General features: G+C 50.9%; 1 protein-coding gene across 8 annotated transcripts; it reads left to right on the forward strand.

The window, feature by feature from the left end:
- Window positions 1-327: 327 nt before the first annotated feature.
- On the forward strand, window positions 328-23,207 carry Ttll3 (tubulin tyrosine ligase like 3). Of its 8 annotated transcripts, XM_050148386.1 has the most exons (15): window positions 328-1,398; window positions 3,374-3,613; window positions 3,823-3,914; window positions 5,447-5,615; window positions 5,753-5,850; window positions 8,320-8,448; window positions 9,427-9,541; window positions 10,374-10,475; window positions 12,110-12,305; window positions 14,777-14,925; window positions 16,576-16,819; window positions 18,015-18,450; window positions 21,540-21,810; window positions 22,566-22,792; window positions 22,915-23,207. In XM_050148386.1, exons 1-15 carry the CDS (start codon window positions 1,359-1,361, stop codon window positions 23,170-23,172), a joined length of 2,766 nt encoding a protein of 921 aa, XP_050004343.1. In that variant the 5' UTR covers window positions 328-1,358; the 3' UTR covers window positions 23,173-23,207. The 8 variants fall into 8 exon arrangements, with proteins under 8 accessions (XP_050004343.1, XP_050004345.1, XP_050004349.1 ...); XM_050148388.1 differs by lacking the exon at window positions 3,374-3,613; XM_050148392.1 differs by lacking the exons at window positions 3,374-3,613; window positions 22,915-23,207 and adding an exon at window positions 22,325-22,401 and having other exon boundaries at window positions 22,566-22,706.
- Window positions 23,208-23,682: the final 475 nt, after the last annotated feature.

A 23,682-nucleotide genomic window follows, 5' to 3' on the forward strand; every position in this document is an offset into this window, starting at 1 on the left:
AAGGCTTGCCTGTCTGGGTACAGTGCCTGTGCTGGAGGTGCAGAGGTGAGTCCTTGAGTGCCCAGCTGGGCCTCGCCTGCTCCGGCTCCTCTGCTCCCACGCTCGCTGTCTCTGATTCTGATGAATCCTCCCTTCCCCTAATTAAAGTTTCTTCCTGCCCCTTTGGGGTTGCATGAGGTCTGTGCTCTGTGTATGTGTGGAAGGACAGGGGTTTTTATTCCTTGGAGTCGTGTATGACTGGCGCTTGGGTCTAGAGCAGTCCACCAGACAATTTTGTCATTGGGAGACCAGAGAACTTCACTGCAGTCAGTCACCGTTCTTCAGAAGGTGGTCTCTGCCTGAACAGAGACAGCAGTGTTTTCCACATCATGCTTCTATTCTGTCTTCAGGTATCCTCAAAAACCAGGATCCCACTTTGTGGATAAGGATTACAGGTGCCACATTCCAAAATCGCTTGCTCCAGATCTCACATCCTGTGAGCTCGAGGGAGACTTCTGCCTGTGCTATTGGAATCACTCTCCACACCATCCCAAAGTCTGAGTCCCACTAGTGACTTAACAGGTGTTGGACAGTTGTAGGTTACTCAGGAAGTTCATCAGATAGTGCCTATGACTTCTTGCTGGCTCCTGAAGTAAGCAGTCCTCTCGCTGTCTCCTAATATGTAGAGACAATGGGAGCTATATAGCACTGCCCCTGCCACACAGGTGCTGGGTGAGCAGTGGTTGATCCCTCTGTTTATCCCTCTCTTTGCTGTACTTCAATCCTGACACTCAGTCATACTCTGATACAGCTCAGGTCCAGAAAGGGTGAGGTCTGTAAATAGGCATTGAAGAGTGGTCATGATTGGAGTGGAGGAAGGGTAAGTGTGCTCGCAGAAGAGTATCAGGGGAGGCTTCAAGAACAGTTGGCTTTGCGCCAGGTCTGTTGACTCACACTAGTAATAACAACACTTGGGGGAGATTGGAGGCAGGACTTCTGTGAGTTCTAGGCCATCCTTGAATTACAGGAAGATAATTTTCTCAAATGAACTAAAAATGTGTGTGAGAGAGAGCTGGGCTTTCTGGGTGGCCAAAGCAGTTTTTGTTGAGGTTTGGAGGGAATTATTTCTCAGTGCTGGGATTGAGCACAGTATGCAAACCTATCACCAGCCCCCAAAAGGGGGTCTTTTGAAAAGAACAAGTGTTAAAGAAAGGAGGGGTGGGGGCAACTTGACTGGCTGGCTGCTGTCCCTTTGTGACACTCCCTCTGTGACCTCCTGCCTTATTGAATTAGTTGGGCCCTCTGTGGTCCATGGCTTTATTGTAACTTTGCAGTGACTGTTAAAGGTACTCCTGGTGAAACCCGGTGATCAGGAGGAAATGGAAGCTGGTCACCCAACCCTTGAACATCCTTGCTCCGGTGAGCCAGCCAAAACTGCTTACGTTGTAGATTCTCTCCCAAGGTACAAAGTCCTGAAAACCAGATTTACAAGCTGAGAGCAGACTAGATTGCTGCCAACCAGCTAGCCCTCCCTCTCTTCTGGAAGACCAGTTCCCAGCCATGTTGGGTGGGGGGAGGGTTGGCTGGACAGGTAGCTGGGGGACCTTCACTGCAAAGGCAGATTTGCTGGTGACTGACAGCTGGGTTCTTGGACTGCTTGAGTAGACACGCTAGAGCCAGCTTCTCCAACTCCATTTGGTACTTCTAACCCTCACAGGAAGCCCAAGTGGCTGCTAGACTGCTTTGTCTGTCATACATGAAGCCTTGAGTTCCAGCACCAGGTGTGCTGGTGGTCCAGTTGTTGAAAGTCTGCCGAGGTACTTGAGACCTCAAAAAGGTGTTGGAATCAGACCTTTGTACTAGGTTTATTTTTGTTGCTGTTGTTTTTCCCAAGACAGGGTTTCTCTGTAGCTTTGAAGTCTGTCCTGAAACTAGCTCTTGTAGACCAGGCTGGCCTCGTAACTCACAGAGACCCACCTGTGTCTGCTTCCCAAGTGTTGGAATTAAAGGCGTGCGCCACCACCACCCAGCTAGTACTAGGTTTAGCTATGCTGTTTGATTGAGACAAATTATGTACTGTTTTGGAGTCTTATTTTCTGAGTTGTGATTTGGCCAGAATGAAGTACTCTGTCTTTCTCTCTCTCTCTCTCTCTCTCTCTCTCTCTCTCTCTCTCTCTCTCTCTTTCTTTCTTTCTTTCTTTCTTTTCTTGGTTTTTCAAGACAGGCTTTTCTGGTCCTGGAACTCACTCTATAGACCAGGCTGAACTCAGGATCGCAGAGATCCGCCTGCCTCTCTGCCTTCCAAGTGCTGGGATTAAAGGTGTATGCCACCACCGCCCAGTGTCTTTACTTTTCTTCAGTTGATAAAAATGATTTGACTTTTTCAAGTTAGTGGAAGAGGCAGTGTGTGCTCTGAACCTTATATCGCCACCCCTTATGCAACCCAAAGATGACCTGCCATCTCCACCTAGACCCGACAGGACTGATCTAACCTCACCTCGGCCTTTAATTCACCGGCCCTCTCAAAGGTTCACAGGACAGTTGCTGGGACTTCCCACTGCTAGGCTGTGGTTTCATCTCTTCCCTTGGTGGCTCCTGGCTCCTTTCTTTGCATGTGTGCTGTTTGTTTCACTGGTCACCTGAGTGGACTGCCTTACCTTCAAGAGGCCCCTTCCCAGTTTCAGCTCACTGCTTTTTCCATGCCCTTAAACCAGCACCTTTTTCTTTTGCTAACTTTTGGATTTCCATACACTGTAAGCTCCATGAGATCAGGGACCAGTTGGCAGCCCTTATCCCAGAGCTTTAATGTGTGTGTAGGCCAGCGCACACACAAAAAATAATAATAATAGCCGGGTGTTGGTGGCGCACGCCTTTAATCCCAGCACTGGGAGGCAGAGGCAGGCGGATCTCTGTGAGTTCGAGGCCAGCCTGGTCTACAAAGGGAGTTCCAGGATAGGCTCCAAAGCTACAGAGAAACCCTGTCTCGAAAAACCAAAATTAATATTAATAATAATAATAAAGAACTCTAATAATCGCCCCAGTGCTTGGTTCTTCCATCCTCAGTGCCTAGCAAATGAGGGCAGAGCCAAAACCACGAAACCATTACCGCTCTCCAGCTCTCTACCAGAGTCTGATTGTGCCTAGGCAACGGTCTCCTAGGAGACGGGAAACAGAGGGCGGGGCTTGAGAGGGAGCCTGGGCGAAGGCACTGGGGTGCTGGGAGCTGGCGACAGGCGCATGCAGGGCCTCAGCGCCGCGCTTCTCCTAAGCGCAGGGCAACTGAGGCCTGCGGCTGCCTGTTACCGCCAAGAAGGCAGCTCGGAGTGCAGCTGGCACCGGAGGACGCAGCCGCCCGAGCTCAACACCAATTCCCCTTCCCGGTTGCCCTGGGCAGGCAGCTCCCAGTTCCACCCGCCTGGGAGGCTGCAATGGCCCGGGCCCGCCTCCGCCAGGCCCGAGGGGACACGTTGCCGTGGGGATTACAGCCCATTTCCTGTGCGCCACCTAAGCAGCGCCCACGCCCACAAGTCGTTTGCGCCGGGTGCCCAGGACACTGCGAGCTCCCACCCGGTCTGCTCCCTGCTCCCCCCGACCCTGGATGAGCCCCTGCCTACTGCCCCGCCGCCACCTGATGGTGAGGCACAGCGCAGGCAGCCAGCCCTGAGACCCTGGTGACTGCAAGAGAAAGGTCGCCAGGGTGGAAGGAATGGGGAATCTGGAGAGCATTGGAGATTGGGCGTCTGGATGCAGGGTAGGGGCAAGGGAGCGCAGGCACCTGAGGTCAGAGAAGTCCCTGGGCCCAACCCCCAGCTTTCTGTGTTCCTGCTCCGCATCTCTCTGCAGATTCCCTTGTCCTCTGGCGAGGATTCTCCAAGGGACCTCACCACATGGGCCGACTCAGAAACGCCAAAATCCACGTAGAGAGAGCCGTCAAGGTTGGAGGGGATGGGGTGGTGGTGGTTACACTTACTAGTTTCTTATATCCTTAAATAAATCCATAAATGTCAAAGAAAGATTTAATACAAGCACACACACGCACGCACGCATCAGGCCCATAGTCTTGGCTGATTTATCTACCTAGGGATATATTCTTCAGCTCACTCGGTCCTGATCCCCAGCCCTTCTAGCCCTTTAGTAATTTAGAAATTACTCTCATTTAGGGCCTTGGTGCCCAGCAAGGAGCCAAGTCCTTAACCGCCTTTCTCCTGCTGGGGGACAGTGTATTGCAAACGGCTTGTGCATGCCACCCTAGGCTAAATGGCTGGCTGGCTCCACACTCCTGGTTCCCTGCTTGTTCCCTGGCCTCTGCCTCTGAAGACTTCCCAGATGTCTGTGATTCCTTGGGCCCTGGGTCCGATCTGACTCCATGCACCTCTTTCCTTGAGTTTAGGAGTCCAGGATCACACCGTGCAGTTTAGGAGTCCAGGATCACACCGTGCCCTATCCCACACTTTTCCTGCCTCCGACCCCCACCCTGGAGATCCAGCCCTCTGATGGATGTCTCCAAAGAGCTCACCAGCATCTCACGCTTGCATCCCAAACCTTACTCCTGTTCCACTGTCCAAACCTGTCGGCGCCCCCTCCAAACCCGGTATCCAGCTTTCTCCATCACTTGCGTCAGAAATCAGAAATCCATTCTTCCAGTTCCATCCATCCATCCACACCTCCAGAATGGGAAGCAGCTCCTTCCCAGTCTCCACGTTACCACCCTCATTCTGACTATTGCAGTTGTTCAGACCACGGTATCCTCCTGAGGATCTGCCTCTATACCTGTCCCCTCCCCCATTGATGCTCCATGCAGTTGCATGCAAACTTACAGAGACTTCCTTAGTTATGCTCTTGACTCATTCGTCTCCTTATAAAATGCAAGGCTAAATTTTAAGGTTCACGGGGCCCTACACAGTCCAGTCATACTCCAGTATTCTTGGGAACTCTATTTATCAGATTTCACTCTCCGTGGCCTCTCAGTTCCTTCTGACTTCTCGCTAGCCTCTGGATCTGTGCACATGCTACCACACTCTGCTCTGTCATTCGCTCAGCTCTGCATTCATGGCTCTTTCCCAGTTTGCTGTGACCGTGACCATGCATTACTCTTGAGACGGGGAATACCAGGGATAAAACATGCACTTAGCGTGCAGAAGGCGCTGGGCCTAATCCCCAGCACCAAACAAAAAGGAAGAAATCCTTGCTCTGTCACTTAACTACCGTGTAATTTTGGAGAAACTGTTTAGCCTCTGTGTGCCTTCAATATGTAATTAAAATGCAAATTGTTCTTAGTGGTGCATGTAAGTGCTTACTACATAATAGGTACTTAGTAGCTATTAACTATTTATATTTATTTTTCTTCTTGTTTATGAGCTGCCTCCTACTGGGGAATAAAAATTCCCTGAAGGCAGAGATCCTGTCTAGTCACCTTTGCCTCCTATATGTCCGATGCTGAAGCAAGTCCCCGCCTCTCATCTTACAGCAGAAGAAAATCTTTATGATTCATGGCCGATACCCAGTGATCCGGTGTCTATTGCGCCAGAGGGGATGGGTAGAAAAAAAGATGGTCCATCCCCAAGGCACCATCCTGCCACCACCCCAGAAGGATCTAGACAGTTCATTGATGGGTGATAGTGATGCCATGGAGGATGGTGAGTTGGTCCCTCCCTGTGCACACGCTGTCCTTCTTGAGTTCTTTTCCATTTGCTTCCCACTGGTCCAGGGTTGAGACCTTAAATGACTGTGGGGCATAGACACAGTCCCAAGGGGTCATCCTCCACATCCACAGAGGATGAAGAAGAGAACGAGGACTTTCGGGAGCCACAGCTGTTGGACTTGGATGGTATTCTGGAATTCGATGATCTGGATGGGGTACATGCTTTAATGGTGAGGACTCTGGGGGCCAAAAAGTGGGGGGCTAGCAGTTGGATGTCCTTCCTTCTCTGGAAAACTAGATTGCTTCTCTAAAGACTGGCTAGATCTGCAGAATAGTGAGGAACTTAGTAGGACTGATAGGGTGACCACATCTTCTACTCGTGGTGGCTTTGATGGCTCTCCCTGCCAAGTACTTTGCGCATCTCTTTCCTTTGCCCTTGGCAAATGAGGGTTATAAGAAATGGCTTTAAAAGTTAAGAGACAAGCAAAGGCAATGCATTCTTTAATAATAAAGTTAGGACCCGAGTTCAAGCCCCAGAACCCAGGTATGTCAGCTGGACAGTGGTGGCGATGCCTTTAATCCCAACACTTGGGAGGCAGAGACAAGCAGATGTTGTCAGTGAGTTCAAGGTCAGACTGCTCCACAGAGTGGGTTCCAGGGTAGCCAGGGCTACACAGAGAAACCCTGTCTCAAAATAAAATAAAATAAAATAAAATAAAATAGACCAAACAAACATAAAAGACCAAGCAAACCAACAAACAAAAAAACCCAATTACCTCCTTAAAAAATATATAACAAGATGGATGGCTCCCGCTGGGACCCCAAGATTGTACTCTGGCCTCCACATGGGCACACACAGAACACACATTCCCACATACATGCACACCAAAATTTGAGAGGTGCTGCTGTGGAGGGCATGTGTGGTGAAGAGAGGGTATGAGGTCAGAGCCAAGTGAACTGTATGAAATCGACATGTTTTTCTTTGTGTATGACATGCAAGTATGTGGGTGTGGAGCTGCACACGCACATGAAGGTCAGAGGACAACTTTCTGAAGTTGATTCCCTCGGGACCCACTCAGGCACCATCACGTGCCAAGTCTTCTGGATGCCTTCAAGAATCTCATTTCTGTTTCTATAATGAAATACTCTGACAAAAAGCAACTTGGCATGGAAAGTTTAACTTCTGGTTCTAGGTTACAGTCAGTCATTGCAGAGAAGTCAAGGTGAAGACCTTGAACAGGTAGTTCAGGAGCAGAGAAATGAAGGCAGGCTTTGCTCTCCACTCAGCCTCACCTCTTCTCCTCATATCCAGTCCAGGACCCAAGCCCGAGGAACAGCATCACCATGGTGATCTGGGTCCTCCCACCGACCAACCCTATCTAAACGATCCCTCACTAAGATTCTCTTCCTGGGGGGCTGGAGAGATGGCTCAGCAGTTAAGAACATTGGCTGTTCTTCCAGAGGATCCGGGTTCAATTCCTATCACCCATATGGCAGCTCACAACTGTAACAACAATTTCAGGGGATCTGACACCTTCACACCAATGCACATAAAAATAAATTAATTTTTTTCCTCTTGTCCAGGTGGTGGTGGTGTACACCTTTAATCCTAGCACTCAGGAGACAGAGGCAGGCGGGTGGGTCTCTGAGTTCAAGGCCAGCCTGGTTTAGTACAGCATTCTAGGACAGCCAGAGCTACACAGAGAAACCCTGTCTAGAAAAAAACAAAACAACAAAACGAGGCAAGGACCACCACAACCATTTTGCACGTTGTCCTAAGCATCTTCTGTGTCAGCTCGTTCAGTCCTCAGTGAAGCCCTCTAAGTAGGGTTAAAGGTAAAGGCAGTGCATTCTACAGAGAGAGGCACAGACTGACAGACCCCCACAAACATGGCCACAGAGACTAGCTCATCAAAAAACAACACAAAATTGTCAACATGAAGCCTTTTCTCTTACTTGATCTTTTCCCTGCAAGACAAGGTTTCTCTATGTAACCCTGGGTGTCCATATGTAGACCAGGCTGGCTTTGAACTCAGAGATCCAGAGTCTATCCAGCTGCCTCAGCCTTTGGAGTGCTGGGTGTGTGCCACTACATCTGACCTGAAAAACAGAGAGGTAGCAATTTCTCAATACACAGAGGGGGCAGTTTGAAGCCGGGCAGGGTGGTGCACATCTGTAATCGAGCAAGCGGGAGGCTGAAGCAGGAAGACCATGAGTTAGAAGGTAGCCTGGGCTACCTGGCGAGTTTGAGGCTTTCGTGGACTGTATAGCAGGAGCCTGTCTCTAAAAATAAAGACCAGAGCCGGTTACCGTGCTGCTGGCTGGTGAGCATCCTGTGTCCCAGAGTTGTAGGGAGAATAGAAAGGTCGGGTCCATGGAGGGCCCCTGTCCATGCTTTGTGCGCATTGATCGGAGTCACGGTCCTTCTACTAGGACAATCACTGATGGTCGCAGAGCAAGGTATGGCATCGTAGTGTGCAGCTTAGTCATTGCCTTGGAACACAAGTGGAGGCCGGAAAGAGCCTGCTGTCTGCTCACCCCGTATATCCTCTGGAGAAGATGCCTTCTCACGCCTTATCTATTCAGAGCTGGGGGAGTCCAGAGGACACCTTGACACCTCTTCTCCTTTCTGTGTGGTAGGGCAGGGAGAAGCTGTCCTCACCGGCCTCCCTGTCTCCATCTCCTCCCCTTTCCTCCAGTCCCGCATGGTTCGGAATGAGACCCCTTACCTCATCTGGACCACTCGGCGAGATGTGCTGGACTGTCGCTTCCTATCCAAGGATCAGATGATAAACCATTATGCCCGTGCCGGCTCCTTCACTACGAAGGTAGGCATCCCAGGGACTCCAACCCTGGCCTGTGGGCTGGCAGCCCCGCTTCTGCAAAGAACACAAGATGTTCTTGGGTTCTCATGTAGTCCCCGAACTATATCTGACATATGTTGGCATGACGATTATGGGCTCAATTCCCATGAAGTCTGAAAACAAAAACACCAAATCAATGTTTGTAAACAAAGGGGCCCTGGCCTGAATAGAGCATGTCTGTTACTGGGTTTCTTAGCAAGTGGCTTCACCTCTCCCAGCCTCCACCTACTCATTTTTTGTTTGTTTGTTTGTTTTGTTTTTGTTTTTCGAGACAGGGTTTCTCTGTGTAGCTTTGGAGCCTGTCCTGGAATTCACTTTGCAGACCAGGCTGGCCTCGAACTCATAGAGATGCACCTGCCTCTACCTCCCAAATGCTGGGATTAAAGGCGTGTGCCACCACCGCCTGGCCCGCTTGCTCATATTTAGAGGAGAATACCAGCATGCCTGTTATCTAAGGCTGTGTAAAGGATAAGGGGTTTACCAGCGTCTGTTATGCCAGTGGTTCTCAACCTGTGGGGCATGGCCTCTTTGGGAGGTCCCATATCAGGTAACCTGCATATCAGATATTTACATTATGATTCATATCAGTATCAAAATTACAGTTAGGAAGTAGCAACAAAATAAATTTCATGGTTGGGGGCACTTACCATACGTGAGGGACTGTATTAAAGGGTCACATCATTAGGAAGGTTGAGAACCACTGGGCTATGACATCATTCACACTATGGTGTGAACTGTCAAGGCTTCCTGGGTGGAATATGCTTTTATGGATGGGAAAGGGTGGGTGGAGGCCTTCTCAGCTGGGCAAACCTGGAAATGGATGGATATCAAGTCAGGTCTAGCAAGTGGGTCTTCCTGAGCCTCTGGACATATGCTGTATGTGGGGGAGCCCCTCAACACTCTCTGTGTCCTCCACAGCCCTTTCAGCAGCTGTCTCCATAGGTGGGCCTGTGTCTCAACCTCCGGAATCTGCCATGGTTCGATGAGGCTGATGCTGACTCCTTCTTCCCACGATGCTATCGCCTGGGGGCGGAAGATGACAAGAAAGCCTTTATAGGTAAGAGGACTCCAGCCCAGGCCTGGCCCCCTCCTGTTGCCTGCCCCACAGTGGAAAACAATAGGTCCCCTCTTTCCTCTGTAGCTCCAGTCCCTCCCTCCCACTAATGGTTCTTCCATTCCTGAGCCTCTAGCTTGGCCAACCCTGGTACAGACAGAGAAGCCCAGGGAGCCAGGCTTTTATTCTAGGGCAGGTTCTAGAGGTCGGTGGGTTGGTTCTATTTGGAATCCAGATAAGTTGCAGGCTGGACCAGGTTCCAGAAAAGGCTGTGAGTCTTGAAAGCAAAGTAGGCTCCAGCTCCAATATAGGTTCTGAGTTTGGAATTTGGACCCAGAGCAGATGGCAGCTTTTAAATTATATTCTAAACCTTAGATAGGATTTAGGCTGCAGTGTGGTTCTCAGGTTAGAGTTAAGTATCAAAATGGACAAAGAGGGCCATGGGAGGTGGGTCAAACCCGTAATCCCCAGTGTAGGGAAGCAGAGGCAGGATTGCAACAAATTTGAGACCACCCTTGTCTATATAGTGAATTCCAAGCTGGTCATCTTGAAGCTGCAAGACCCTGTCTCACAAAAGAGAGCGAGAGAGAGAGAGAGAGAGAGAGAGAGAGGAGAGAGAGAGAAATGAAACAGGTACAGGCTATCTGGAAACAGTCTGTGTCGAGTCTATCACACTATGGGTGTGATATTCTATAACTGGGCTAGGAGCCAGGTGCTAGAGAGAGACAGGTAAATGAGGTTCTGGATCCAAAATGGGGCAAGCCATGGTGAGGTTCCAGAACCAGGAGAGGCCTGGAGCCTGGGGGCTGAGCAGGGTATCCCTGCCTGGGAGCAGAGGACTTCTGGCTGACAGCTGCCCGCAACGTTCTCAAGCTGGTGGTGAAGTCGGAAGAGAAGCCATACTCCTCCATGCAGACAAGAAAGGAAGAGGCCCTAGGTGAGTGCTGTGCTTGCCTCTGCTCCCACTGCTGTATGCCAACCATCCACTCATCTGTCCATCCGCACTTTTAAGTCGCACGGCCAGACTGCAGCCTTTGCCACCAGCCTTCCCCTCCATCTTCCCGTCTGTGACTATTGCTCACTCCTGCTCACCCAGCCACCGTCTGCTCTTTCTCTCCATCATCTCCCCACCCGGCCATCTCTTGCTGATCACTTCAGTCACCTACCACTGCCATCATTTCTGTGTGGTACCCGTCTGTCCCCTCCCTTCCTGCCCTTGCACAGCCCATCTTCTTGTCTCCCCACCCACCTGTCTATCCTTTGCTTACCGCCTTATCCTGCATCTACCCCTTATCTGTCTACCTGTTAATTGTCAATTGTTCAGCCCTTGGATAGGCCTGACTGACCACTTTAGAGGGCAGGCTGAGACCACATGGCTCATCCCTGCCTGTGATAGCCACTTCAAGTTCTCTGGGAAGGCACAGAAGAACTCAGCTATGTACAGATATCCCCCAAGAAACCCTGTTCCTACACTAAGGAACACCTGGGAAGGGAGGGGACAGAGAAACACTCTGCATGCTGGTCCAACATATTGCTTCCCCTTCCCCCTCTACAATACTGGGGCTCCAGGCATGGCCAAGGGACTCTGGGAAGGAAGGGGCAGCTTTACTGGAAGGAGAAAAGTCCCTGGCCCTTCAGGAGCAATCCTTACATACACGCCGTCAAGTGCTGTCATTTGACCTAGGTGGATCCGGTACCAAAAGACTGTTATGTGCCAGGATCTGGGCCACAGGGAACCGTATGTGCCCAGAGACCCTGTATTTAAACTTCCGTGTACTGAACTCAAGTGTGGGTCAATGTTGCAGGTGGGCAGTTGAGGGAACGGTTGTGTGTCGCGAGTTTTTTTTAATATTTATTTATTATTTATTATGTATACAATATTCTTTCTTTCTGCGTGTATGCCTGCAGGCCAGAAGAGGGCACCAGACCTCATTACAGATGGTTGTGAGCCACCATGTGGTTGCTGGGAATTGAACTCAGTACCATTGGAAGAGCAGGCAATGCTCTTAACCACTGAGCCATCTATCCAGCCCTCGCGAGTTTTTAAGTAGGCAAAGGACTGAGCCAGGGTTGAGTCCTCTGGTGCAGGGGTTGGCATATCATTTCCAGCTGAGTGCTTCCATTTGCATGTACATTAGCACTCTGTGGCTTAGGGGCTGTGGATGTCCATCAGGATTCTGAGAGATGGGATGTAGGAAGCTAAGTAAGATTTGGCTTCATGTGTATCTAGGTTCACCTAGGCAAGGTTTCCAGGTACATTGTAGGGCTAAGTTGTGCCAGGGGTGGTGGGTGCTGGGGTAGGTATGCTCTAGAGACCTTTGGGACATTCGGGCTGGAGCCTTAGTTGAGTAAGATGCAGGGACAGTGGTGGCCGGGGACAAAATGCTAGGGTTGCCGGTGAATTTAGAGCAGTTCCAGGTGAGTATCATGCCCTAGGGTGGCTGGGGATCGAGTTCACTCTGGGCCTCAGGTGTCTTTAGGGCGAGGCCTCAGGTAAGTGACAGGTTTCAGGTCAGCAAAGGACGATGGCATGTGTCACACTACCTGCTTCGGTCCCTTCCATCCCTACAGAAATCACACTGCCCAAGAAGCAGGAGAAAAAGGCAGTGATAGTGTCGTCAGAGTTTGTGGACGAGGCGCTGAGTGCGTGTGAGGAGCACCTGAGCAGCATGGCCCACAAGGACATCGACAAGGACCCCGATGCCCCGCTCTACTTCAGCCCTGAGCGGTGGTCCGATTTCCTCCAGCGCTACTACCAAATAGTCCAGTAAGTGCCCTAGAAGGCAGGGCTGTGGGCACATGGTCAGGGGTTACAGTCAGACCCACCCCAGGGAGCACAGCCCAAGCCCCCCACTTTCTTTTATCCTGGACACTCCTGACCCTCAGAGGCTCCCAATGGCTCCAGGAGAATCTGATCCACTTTTCTCCCCTTAGCATAGCATGGACTCAAGGTGGTAGCCTGGGTTGTCAATAGACTTAAATTCTAGTTCTTTCTTCCCATCTCCTAAGCTCTGTGACCCCAGGAACATCACTGGGTTTTCTAAACAACATAAGACAATTTGTATTGTGGGGTCAGCACAGGCTTGAGTGTCCCCTCAAAATCAGGATCTAGAGCACTTAGATTTCATCCTAGAGGCCATCTGTCAGTGTGACCCAGGATGCTAATCACCGTAGGAAGGAAACAGAGGTCACAGGAAAGGGGCTGAGTGATCGGCCACATTTGGAAAGGTCGGGTTAAACACAGTGAGTTTAACAGGTTTCCTTGACGTAGAATCCAGAACCTTGTGGGGTATGTAAGAGAGTCAGGGGGAGAACAGGGGTGACATTTTCGGAGCTCGCCTTGGGCAAAGGCTCTTGAGTGCTAGAGGGCAGGAAGCGGTACAGGGGTGCAGGTTCTGGCATGGCGGCAGGAGAATGCCACAAGCCTTGGTGAGCACCACCTGTGTATCTAGCATTATGCCAGGCTTCAGAGCTAAAGCTCTGCAGGGCACAGCACTTACCATTTTTACAGTGAGCCCATTTGGGGGCTCAGTGGTTAACAGTACTAACTGTCAGAGGTTCTGATTTGGTTCCCAGCACCCGTGTCAGGCAGCTCATAACCAACTGTAACTCCAGCTCTAAGGGACCTATTGTTTCTGGAGTCCTCAAATACCTGTGCACATGTGTGCACACATACACACATGTAGCAGGCACACACACATAATTTAAAATAATAAAAACAGAAAACAAGACCATGCCTCACCAGCCTGACTTTTATAAAAGTTGACCTCCATCAAAACAGGTTTTTTTTTTCTCCTAAATATAAAAGTCATACTGAACAGACATTTTCAAATTCCCTGTGCCCTTGCCACTCCCAGGTGACACTTTCTCTAGGCCTCACCCCAGATTTACTAGGCAGACACTCTATGACACAGACCACAGGGAAGCTCATCAGGAGCCAGTGGGACTGTTCCTCAGAGAACTTCAAGCCCCTCCATCTGGCCACCTGGAGTGCAAATTCTAATTTAAAATAATAAAATCCTTGAGTCAGATATCAGGGGTAAATGTTGAAAGATCAGAGAAGTAAAGGAGCCAGCCATTAGAGAGACCTTTGACCTCTATTGAATCCTCAGACCAAAGTGCACAAGATCCTGTTGCCAGGAATCCTCAGACTGAAAGCAGTCAGCTCCTGTCTCCTCCCACCTTATAGTCCTCTCTCCACCCAGCCATATCCCTTTCAGTCTCCACCTCCTTAGTGCTGGGATTAAAGGCATGTGACTCCCAAGTACTGGGATTAAAGGTGTGAGCTGTCACCACTGTCTGTCTCTGTTTCTCTTTTGGACCAGGGTGGCCTTGCATCCATCTGGGGCAGCTGTGTGAATTATAATGGAGGGAACAGGGTTCCCCCCCTTTCCCAGGAACCCCGACTGTCTAGGTCAACTCCCACCCAAGTATGCACACAGTCAGCCATTCAGTCCACAGACTTGCAGACCGCCTGCTAAGTGGCAGGGGTTTTGTTAGAGTGAGATACAGCAGGCAGCAAACCCCGCAGAAGACAGCCCTGCAGGCTCCCCTGTAGCTAAGAGGGGAGTGTGTGTGCTCAGCCTACTGGCCCCTGGGTTCGAGCCCCTGCACCACATTCCAGAAAGGCCAGCGGGAGAGGCAGACAGTAACTGAATAAATCAGTCTGTAGCATGGGAGAGTGTGTGATGGAAGAGAAACAAATCCTGGTGAGGTGGGATACAGCCAGGCCCGCGCAGACTTTGACTAGGAGAGCATACCTGTCAACCAGAGTTATGTGGAGATAAGGAGGGGTGGACTCCGAGAGCTCCCTTGGGTGAGGCAGTCAGGCTTCTGCACCCTGGCTCAGCCACTCCATCCGGTGTGTAGCCTTAGGCAGGTCCCTTAACTCTCTCACCTTCAATTTGCATTTCTCAAAGATTGGCTGAGTAATAATTCCCTAGAGGGATGCTGGGGGGCTGGGGGCGGGAAGGGGGTGTCTGGCAGGGTGCCTGACTTAGTGAGTGCCCCATCTTAGGGAAGTAGGTGTCAGAGGGTAGACTGGAATTGGGGAGGGCTGAAATCTGGATAGGTTAGAGGCTTTTGGTGATTTGGGAATGGGAAGTGGGGAGACCTATCTAGGTGTCTGGGGCAGGCATGACCAAAGCAGGTTAGCATAGCAGGGCCTGGTCTCCGATTGTCCTATGCTCTCATTTGGCCCCAGGCCCCACCTCCCCAAGTCCCACTGTCTCTACACAGTGAAGGGGCAGAACTGAGACACCTAGAGACCCAGGTCCAGCGCTGTGAAGACGTTCTACAGCAGCTTCGGGCTGTGGTACCCCAGATCGACATGGAGGGGGATCGAAACATCTGGATTGTGAAGCCAGGAGCCAAGTCTCGTGGCCGAGGTGGGATAGCAACCTTTGCTACTGATTTTAGTACCTTTATTTACCTCTAGAAGCCAAGGGGGTTAATAGCACCGGCTGCCCCACTGCCACGGTTGGCTCTCAGCTCTGTCACTAATAGGTTGTGTGACCTTGAATAGGTCAGTTTACCTCTCTGAACCTGCATCCTCCATTGTGAAATGGGGATAGTGCTAGGACTGTCAGGGAAAGGTTAAATGCAGCGCACACCTACCACTCGGCACAGCGCACATACCTCGGCATGGCGCTAGGTCAGTGGTCACGCTAGGATGTGGCTGCTTTGCCTCCCATTCTCTAAGACCTTTCCTGGGCTTTACCTTCACTGAATCACTTCAGTGGCTCCACTGAGTACATGCGAGGGCCCAGTATCAGCCTGGCCTTTAAAGACCGCAGAAGGCCTCCTGAGAAACAAACAGAAAACTTGTAGTGATGAGATTCTTTATTAGAAAAGATCTACATGGTAATGTAGAGGTGAGTGAAATGTCACAAGGCGAGTGTTCTGTGCATCTCCGGTTCCAGAGGATCAGTTCCTCTTCTGGCCCCCAGGCACACGTGCGGCATACAGACATATGTAAAACATTCATACACATAAGATAAACATAAATAACAAACTTAAAGAAAAACAGAAAAAGGAAAATGTATCTGTTCCTGGGGTATTAGATTATCATCCAGAGTGGAAACAAAAGCAGCGGTCAAGGCCAGCCTTGACTACACAGTAAGCATGAAGCCAGCCTGGACTACATACGCTGTCACAGAATAAATAAAAGAAAAAAAGAGGGAGAACAAGCTGGGCATAGTGGGGCACGCCTTTGATCCCAGCACTCGGGGGAGGCAGAGACAGGCAGATCTCTGTGAGTTCAAGGCCAGCCAGCCTGGTCTTACAGAACAAGTTCCGGGTCAATCAGAACTACACAGTGAGACCCTGTAGCCAGGGTTAGTTGTGACAGAGTGAGATGGCACCTGCTGAATGTCACCACAGCCTCCCCACAGGCCCTGCTTCATCCCACAGCCTCCAAGCCCATAAGAGCCTATGAAAGCAAGGTAGTGAGTTCCAGGACTGGCTCCATAACTACTGAGAAACCCTGTCTCGAGAAACAAAAAACAAAAACAAGCAAACAAAAAAGAATGGTCAGAGGACAACTGACAGGGGTCTGTTCTCTCTTCCCCTGCGTGGGTTCTAAGAACTGAGCTCAGGTGACCAACTGTGGTGACAAGTACCTTACCCACTCAGCCATCTTGCCCTTATCTAGTTTTTTTATCTAATATTTATTTAATATTATGTGTATGTGTTTTCCTGTTTGTATGGATGTACAGGGTGTGTGTGCCTGCTTCCCATGGAGGCCAGAGAGGGTGTCAGGTCCCCTGGAACTGGGGTTCTGCCATAGGAGTGCTGGGGTCTTCTGCAAGAACAGCTAGTGCTCTTAATGTTAAGCCATCTCTCCAGCCCCCACCCCTCAGTTAAATTTTTACCTGTATATAGCAAATCAAAGTTTAGTAAACAATTAATTAGAAAAACTATTTAAATTCTCAGCTTTGCTAGAGGGAAGATGGTTCAGCTGGACTCGGGATGAGAGCTTAGGATGGGATCTGTGGTCCTCGAGCCTTCGGGTCCTGACTAGCTGGGTTCCCCCTCAGGTATTGTGTGCATGGACCACCTGGAAGAGATGCTGAAGCTGGTGGACTGCAACCCCATGCTGATGAAGGACGGCAAGTGGATCGTGCAGAAGTACATTGAGCGGCCCCTGCTCATCTTTGGCACCAAGTTTGACCTGAGACAGTGGTTCCTGGTGACTGACTGGAATCCACTTACTGTGTGGTTCTACCGAGACAGCTACATCCGCTTCTCCACACAGCCCTTCTCCCTCAAGAACCTGGACAAGTGAGCCCTTCCTCCACCTCCCCTGACTGCCCGGTTTAGTAGGGAGCTCAGCAGATAGAACAGGGAACTCTGCAGGTGGGGAGGTGGGGCTTTCACCACCACCCGTCCTCTGCCCTGCAGGAACTTGCTAAGAGAGTACCCCGGGGATACAGACGTGAGCAGAATGAGAACTCTGGCTAATCAAGGGCTTACACCCTAGCAATGAACTTGAGTGATCATGGCTAACAGGCTAGAAGCTGATATGTGTTATGAAGAAAATGTAGATCGGGTAATAGCAGACTAAGGGAAACTTAGAGTGGAAAGGTAACTCCTGGTTTGCTCTTGGGATGAGAGGTAGCCTTGATGAGGCCTGGGTTCAAATTCCATCTCGGCAGCATCCAGGTTGTGATCCTTCAGAGATGTGAGAAACGACTCAAGCCTCAGTTTCTACCGGGGCCCAGTAGTCCCATCTGTAATCCCAGCACTTGCGAGGCTAAGTCTGAAGGATTCTGAGTTTAAGGATATTCTGGGCTATATAATGAGACCCCCACTGAAGCCAAAACAAGCAAGGTGTGGTAGCTCCTATCTGTAATCCTAGAACTTGGGAGGCTAAGGCAGGAGTCAAAATCAAGCCAGGTAGAGGAGTGGATGCCTGTGATCCCAGCACTTGGAAGACAAGGCAGGACAACCAGTTCCCTGTCATCCTCAGTTACCTGGCAAGTTTTAAGCTAGCCTGGGTGACATGCAACCATTCCAGAGAGAAAGGCCAGCCTCAGTTTCCACAGCTGAAGGCTGATACAGCAACACACGGTAGCTGTCTGTCGACACTTCACAGGCGATAAGTGCTTCTGCTTGGCTGTACCAGTCATTTCTCAGACACGATGAAGTGAGTTATTACCATTCGAGCGGTGAGAGGGGCAAGCAGGTTCACGACTTGCGTGAGTCTCACCACTAGTCATTGGTGAAGCTGGGATTTGGCCACCTAGGGTCATCCTCTCTGTCGCATCCCCTGCCACACACAGGAAGGGTGAACCAAAGCACCCGAGTGTTCTGAGAAATGGCTAGCCCTGACCTTCGGTGAATGGGGGCTGGGGACAAGGGGCAGCTTCTGTCCTCCCATGTCCGTTAAGCTCCCCAGGATGGCTGACCACAGGATGCGGCCTGCAGCCCCGAGGTTGGGCTCCAGGGCTGAGCCTGTGTCTCTGCTCCGCTGCAGCTCTGTGCACCTGTGTAACAATTCCATCCAGAGACACCTGGAGGCCTCCTGCCACCGGCACCCGATGCTGCCCCCCGACAACATGTGGTCCAGTCAAAGGTTTCAGGCTCACTTGCAGGAGGTGAGCGCCCCAAATGCCTGGTCTAGTGTCATTGTACCCGGCATGAAGGCTGCTGTGATCCATGCCCTGCAGACCTCCCAAGACACTGTGCAGTGCCGGAAGGCCAGCTTTGAGCTCTATGGGGCCGACTTTGTGTTTGGGGAAGACTTCCGGCCCTGGTTGATTGAGATCAACGCCAGCCCCACCATGGCACCTTCCACAGCTGTCACTGCCCGTCTCTGTGCTGGTGTGCAAGCAGACACTCTGCGTGTGGTCATTGACCGGCGACTGGACCGCAGCTGTAACACGGGAGCCTTTGAGCTCATCTATAAGCAGGTGAGATGTTCCAGCACCTCCCACAGGCACCTCCCAGCAAGCCCTGAGGGCTGCTGGGAGACCTGGGCTTCTGGCCTGTCCCCAAGGGGTGTCTTAACACAGACATATCCCTCTGGCCTGTCTCCTCATCTGTAGAGATTACTGTCCTCTGAGAAACATATTTTCAGAGGGTCTGGGACCTGATCAGCTTCCAGTGGTAATTCCAAGCCTCTAGGTATCACCTCATTCGCTCATCTGTACAGTGAAGGGGTTTGATCTTTGCACAAGGGTTTGGGGTGCTTAGCCAGAGGACAGAGGACAGCTTTAGCTACTGCTTTTGCCCAGTACGGCTGATGGGAGCTCCATTAACTGCGAGGTCTATCAAGAATCAATTAGTAGTGCCTGTTATTGTTATAATAATGATTATCATTATACTATTCATCTCTTCCAAAAACACATTTGATCTTGCTTGTTTATAATAAGAAGAGGATTGTTTTTTATTCAGCCAAAAACATCACTTTGTTTCATTGTTTTTTTATTTTTTTTTTAAATGGGGGCTTGCTCTGTATAGCCTCGGCTGGCCTAGAACTTAAGCTATTTCCCAGGCTAGCCTGAAACTCACGGCATTCCTCCTGCTTCAAGCCTCCCAAGTGCTGAGCTTACAGGAATGAGTCACCATGCCACTCTCCACGGAGCTGCACTCTCCCGGCAGTTTATCAGAATTCTGAACCCACCAATGGGTGAAGTCATTTATAAGGTCAAAGCCCTCTTGTTCTAATTGTCTCTAGAAACACCCTTGAGTGTCCACCAGGGGCCTAGGTGGTCTCAGTCCAGTCAAGCTGACAGCTTAGGTGAGCCATCACAGCGGGATATGGGGCTTCAACCTCCCACCGCCTAGTATTCGGAAGGCCGAGACAGGGATCACTTTGAGTTCAAGGGAAGCTTGGGTTACACAGTGAGTTCCAGGCTAGCCTGGTATTCAGAGTGAGACCCAACTTAAAAACAACCACACAAACAAAGCTTTGAAAAGATGTTTTTAAGGGTTTCTGAATTCTGAGAACTATTTATAAGCAGGAGTCTTCCAGCTAGGATCCACCAAAGTCTAGGTTAGCCACAGGAAGGGAAAACAATGACCACATGACCTGGGTGGCCCCGTGCTTCTTACAGTTCCTGATCAACAAGCTTCAGTTTTTGTTAGGGATGCCATCACTAGGGACAGAATCCGTGCCTGCACGCTTGGCATGTGTGGCACCACTGAGCTACACTTCCAGGTAAGGGAGGCCATATGAGCAAGTATCCACATATACCTGCAATCCCAGCACTTGGGCAACAGAGGCAGGACTGTCACAAGTTCACAGCCTGCCTGATTTACATAGCAAATGTCAGGTCCGCTAGGGCTTTATAATGAGAATCTGTCACAACAACGTAGTCTTAGAAGAGAGGGGAGAAAATGGGAAAGAGGAAGTCATCTGCAGTTTAAACTGGAGCGGAATTTGTACGGGCATGGTAACACACACCCGTAACCCCCGCGTTCAGGAGGCAGCGGCAGGAGGAGCAGGAGTTCACACTTATCCTGGCTGTACAGTGAGCTTGAGGCCAACCTGGGCTGCATGAAACCTTGTCTCACAACAAAACTGAATGCCTGGGCATTCGCACTTTTCAAATGTTCTTTGTCCCCCAGGTATCTTTTATTGCTGATCTGATTTGAGGGCCATTGCGCAACTAAGGTAGCTACACTAGTGGCTTTGTCTCTCTGATTGCTGTATCTAGGACAGCTCCGCATCCTGACCCTTGGAAGGCCAGGCAGGCCGGCTGTAGCACTGTCCCACATTCTCCTTTATCTGCTTGTCCCCTCGTGGTGTTCAGCTCAGTCTGTTCTCTGTCCTGTAAACTAGCAGATAGGTTAACAAGCTGATGAGGTTCAGGGTAGAGAGAGACATTTGGCAAAAAACACTTAGGTGGTACTGGGTACATCACGGAACTGTCACAAGGCACAACCAGCAGATCCTCTAGTTCCTGATGCCAAATTTGACCTTGGACCGAGGTGGCTGCCAGCGGAGACCTCTATTAGAAGCCATGCCCACCCATTTGCAGCTTTTTAAATTTTTCTTTATATTTATTGTGTTTGTGTATGTGTGTGGCCACACATGCCACAGCACAGGTGTGGAAGTCAGAGGCCGACTTGTGGGAGCCCGTTCTCGGCTCCTACCCCATGGGTCCTGAGGCTTGAACTCAGCAAGTACCTTAACTCACTAAGCCATCTCAACATTGTCTCCCCCCACAAATTTATTACTTCGTATATCTATCTATTTCTGTTGCTAATAACATAATACCATAGACAGTGTAAGTTACAAAGAAAACAGGTTGGGGCTGGAGAGATGGCTCAGCAGTTAAGAGCATTTGATGCTCTTGTAGAGGTCCCAAGCTCAGGTCCCAGTACCCACATCAGGCAGCTCACAACCGCCTGTAACTTGCCCTTTTATTAGAGAGCGTCTAGGATTCAGGTGGAGTCCATCCTGAAGCCCCTATCCAACCTCAGAGACCCTACCAGGGAGGAGTCACTGTACCTCCCTCTTTTTTAAAAAATAATTTTCTCTGTGCATTGGTGTTTTGCAGGCATGTGTGTCTGTGTGGGTGTGGCTGGAGTCACAGACAATTGTGAGCTGCCGTGTGAATTCTGGGAATTGAATCTGGGTCCTCTGGAAGAGCAGTCAGTGCTAATAACTTCTGAGCCATCTCTCTAGCCCCATCCCTCTTCTCAGTATTTATGATGGGAATTACATCCACACAGAAAACCATGGCTCAATCCCGTCCGCCTCTGGCTGCCCATGGCATGAACCTGCTTTCATTCTGACACAGGCCAGAGGTCACCTTAGTGTGCAGTGGGATTCACTGCTTTGTCTGCATGGCTAAGATCTCTGCTTCTCTGGTTTCCTGCTCCCTGGGGCTCTGTGAGTCTAGGTTCTCTGGACCCCTTGAGAACAGAGGGAGCTTCCTGTTTCTCAGAAACTGATTCCGTCCATCTCTGCCTTGTGTCACTAGTCACTAGATGGTGTCCTGCCATCCCTCACTAGTGTCTGCGATGGCCTTGTTTTCTCTCCTGCCCATAGCCTGCTGTGGAGGTGCCCCAGTACGTGGGTATCCGGCTCCTGGTGGAGGGGTCTACCATCAAGAAGCCCATGGCAGTGGGCCATCGGCGCTCAGGAGTTCGCTCATCACTCCCTCATCTGCTGACCCAGCAAGGCTCTGGGGAAGGCAAGGACTCAGGGTCCCCTACCCACAGGTCAGCTTCTAGGAAAGACGCTGGAGCCAGAAGCCTGGGACACCCTGAGAAGCCAGACTCAACTGCCGCCACTTCCGTCTCTGGAAAGGGGAAGAAAGGCAAGGCAAAAAGTGCCACAGCCCTGGTCTGCCTCACCCTCCAGGACTGGGAGCCCCCAAACACCAGGGTGGGCCACATTTTCAACAGGTCTCTGTGTCTGAAACAACCTGAGGCCTGGGGTAATACGATGTTCCCCAAGTGCCCTAGAGCTCCCAAGGCAATGCCCACCGGCTCTCCAAGCACTTCCCAAGCGTCTGGGCTTGCCCTCATGCCCAAAGACCACCAGTGATAGCAAGTACCAACACTGCTCACCAAATGTCGTTAAATATACAACCAAATGAGTGTTCCAAAGTAGTCACCCTGCCAGGCAGTTAGACCAGAGTACGCCCCGGCATGGTCCTCGAGTGTGCTGCGCGGCCCTGGAGTCCAGACCCCTGCTGTGCTCTGGCCAGACTTAGCCCTCACTCCTCTCTGGGGAAAGGTGCTGCTACCATGCCCTTCCCGATCCCTAACCAGCCCCCTCAGCCCTCACAACACCCTAGTGAGGTAGGTGCTATTGTCCCCATTTTCCAGCCAAGGTAGCAGGAAGTTTAAGGACGTTGCCTGAGGTTGCACAGCTCAGAAGGGGCAGAGCTGGGATGCAGACCCAGGTCTGTTGGTTCCCCAACCCTGTGTTCTTCCCACTGCCTCTGGAGGAGCTGGGAGGGGCTCCTCTGCCCTCACCTCCCGCCCCCACCTCTCCACATACCCTGTGGAAAAACTGGTCAGGCTCTGGGGCCTTACCCAGACCCTCACAGCTTCCCTTCTCCCACAGCCCCTTCCTACTTCCCTAGTATCCATTCCAAGGCCTGGCTGCCTTCTCCCCGCGTGCTCCGACCCCAGGGCCGGGTCCTCAGACTGCAACGTGGCCGGCTGGTGGGCTCTAAGGCTCTGTCAACCACAGGCAAGGCCTTGATGACTCTACCCACTGCCAAGGTTCTGATGTCCTTCCCACCTCACCCTGACCTCAAGCTGGCACCCAGTATGCTGAAACCGGGAAAGGTGGGCTTTGAGCTGCACCTCATACCCTGGCGGGTAGTGCTGAGCAGTGGGGTTGGGGCTGAAGGGCACAGACAGGGGGCAGAGGCCTGATCATCTCTCTCCCTCCCCTCCTTTACACCGAGGCTGCTATTCCCCTGCACCTTCGAGGCCCCCACTTTGGAAGTGCCTTGTGGCCTCTGCCCTTTGAAGCTGGACCTCTTCCTAGCACCCACAGGAAAGTCAAAGCCAAAGGCAAGTTCAAGGCCAGACTCTGCGACAAACCCAGGGCTGAGGCATACCCTGAGAAGAGGCTGAGCTTCCCCAAACCTTTGACCCTTATTTTGACATCCCAGACACTGTGGACCAGGGGGGCTATAAGGATAGAGAAACCCCTGTTCTGATCTCCACTGCCCCATCCTGGATCCAGAATCATATTAAAAAAAAAAAAAAAAAAACAAGTAAAGTTTTTCAGGCTTGGCTTGAATAATGTGAGACAAGAGCTGACCAGCAGGGCCTGCACCAGCAAGGGCCACAGTCCCTATCCAATAACAGATAGCTTTCTCTGCAGGAAGATTGGGGTGGAGGGGAAAGAGCCTTCACTATACAGATGAGGAAATTGAGTGTGAACAAGGAGACAAGGCTCACCTGAGACCGTAGCAGGCGGAAAGCCAGCCATCAGGAAGTGCCCCTTTCCAAAGGCAAACTGGGCTGGCAGAATAGTTTCTTATGGACTCAGAACATTCTGACAAGAGATGGGCTTCCCCTAAACCTCAGCCCTTCTCCAGAGAGTATGTCTAGTCTTTCCCTCAGTGAGAGGTTGGTCAAGCCACAAGAAACAAAGTGTGGCATTTCCTACCTGCCTCTGCACTAGTGTTAGCTGCCTGCACTATCTGTAGCCTGTGACTGTGTCC

The sequence above is a fragment of the Alexandromys fortis genome, unplaced genomic scaffold (genome assembly GCF_014885135.2).
Source record: "Alexandromys fortis isolate MF-2015 unplaced genomic scaffold, M_Fortis_MF-2015_v1.1 scaffold_59, whole genome shotgun sequence".
NCBI classification, from domain to species: domain Eukaryota; kingdom Metazoa; phylum Chordata; class Mammalia; order Rodentia; family Cricetidae; genus Alexandromys; species Alexandromys fortis.

Coding starts and splice junctions, on each gene's coding strand:
- Ttll3 (XM_050148385.1), top strand. CDS start 3,217: ATGCAGGGCCTCAGCGCCGCGCTTCTCCTAAGCGCAGGGCAACTGAGG. Junction 12,306..14,776: donor CGCTACTACCAAATAGTCCA/GTAAGTGCCCTA, acceptor GTCTCTACACAG/TGAAGGGGCAGAACTGAGAC. Junction 18,451..21,539: donor TTGAGCTCATCTATAAGCAG/GTGAGATGTTCC, acceptor TCCTGCCCATAG/CCTGCTGTGGAGGTGCCCCA.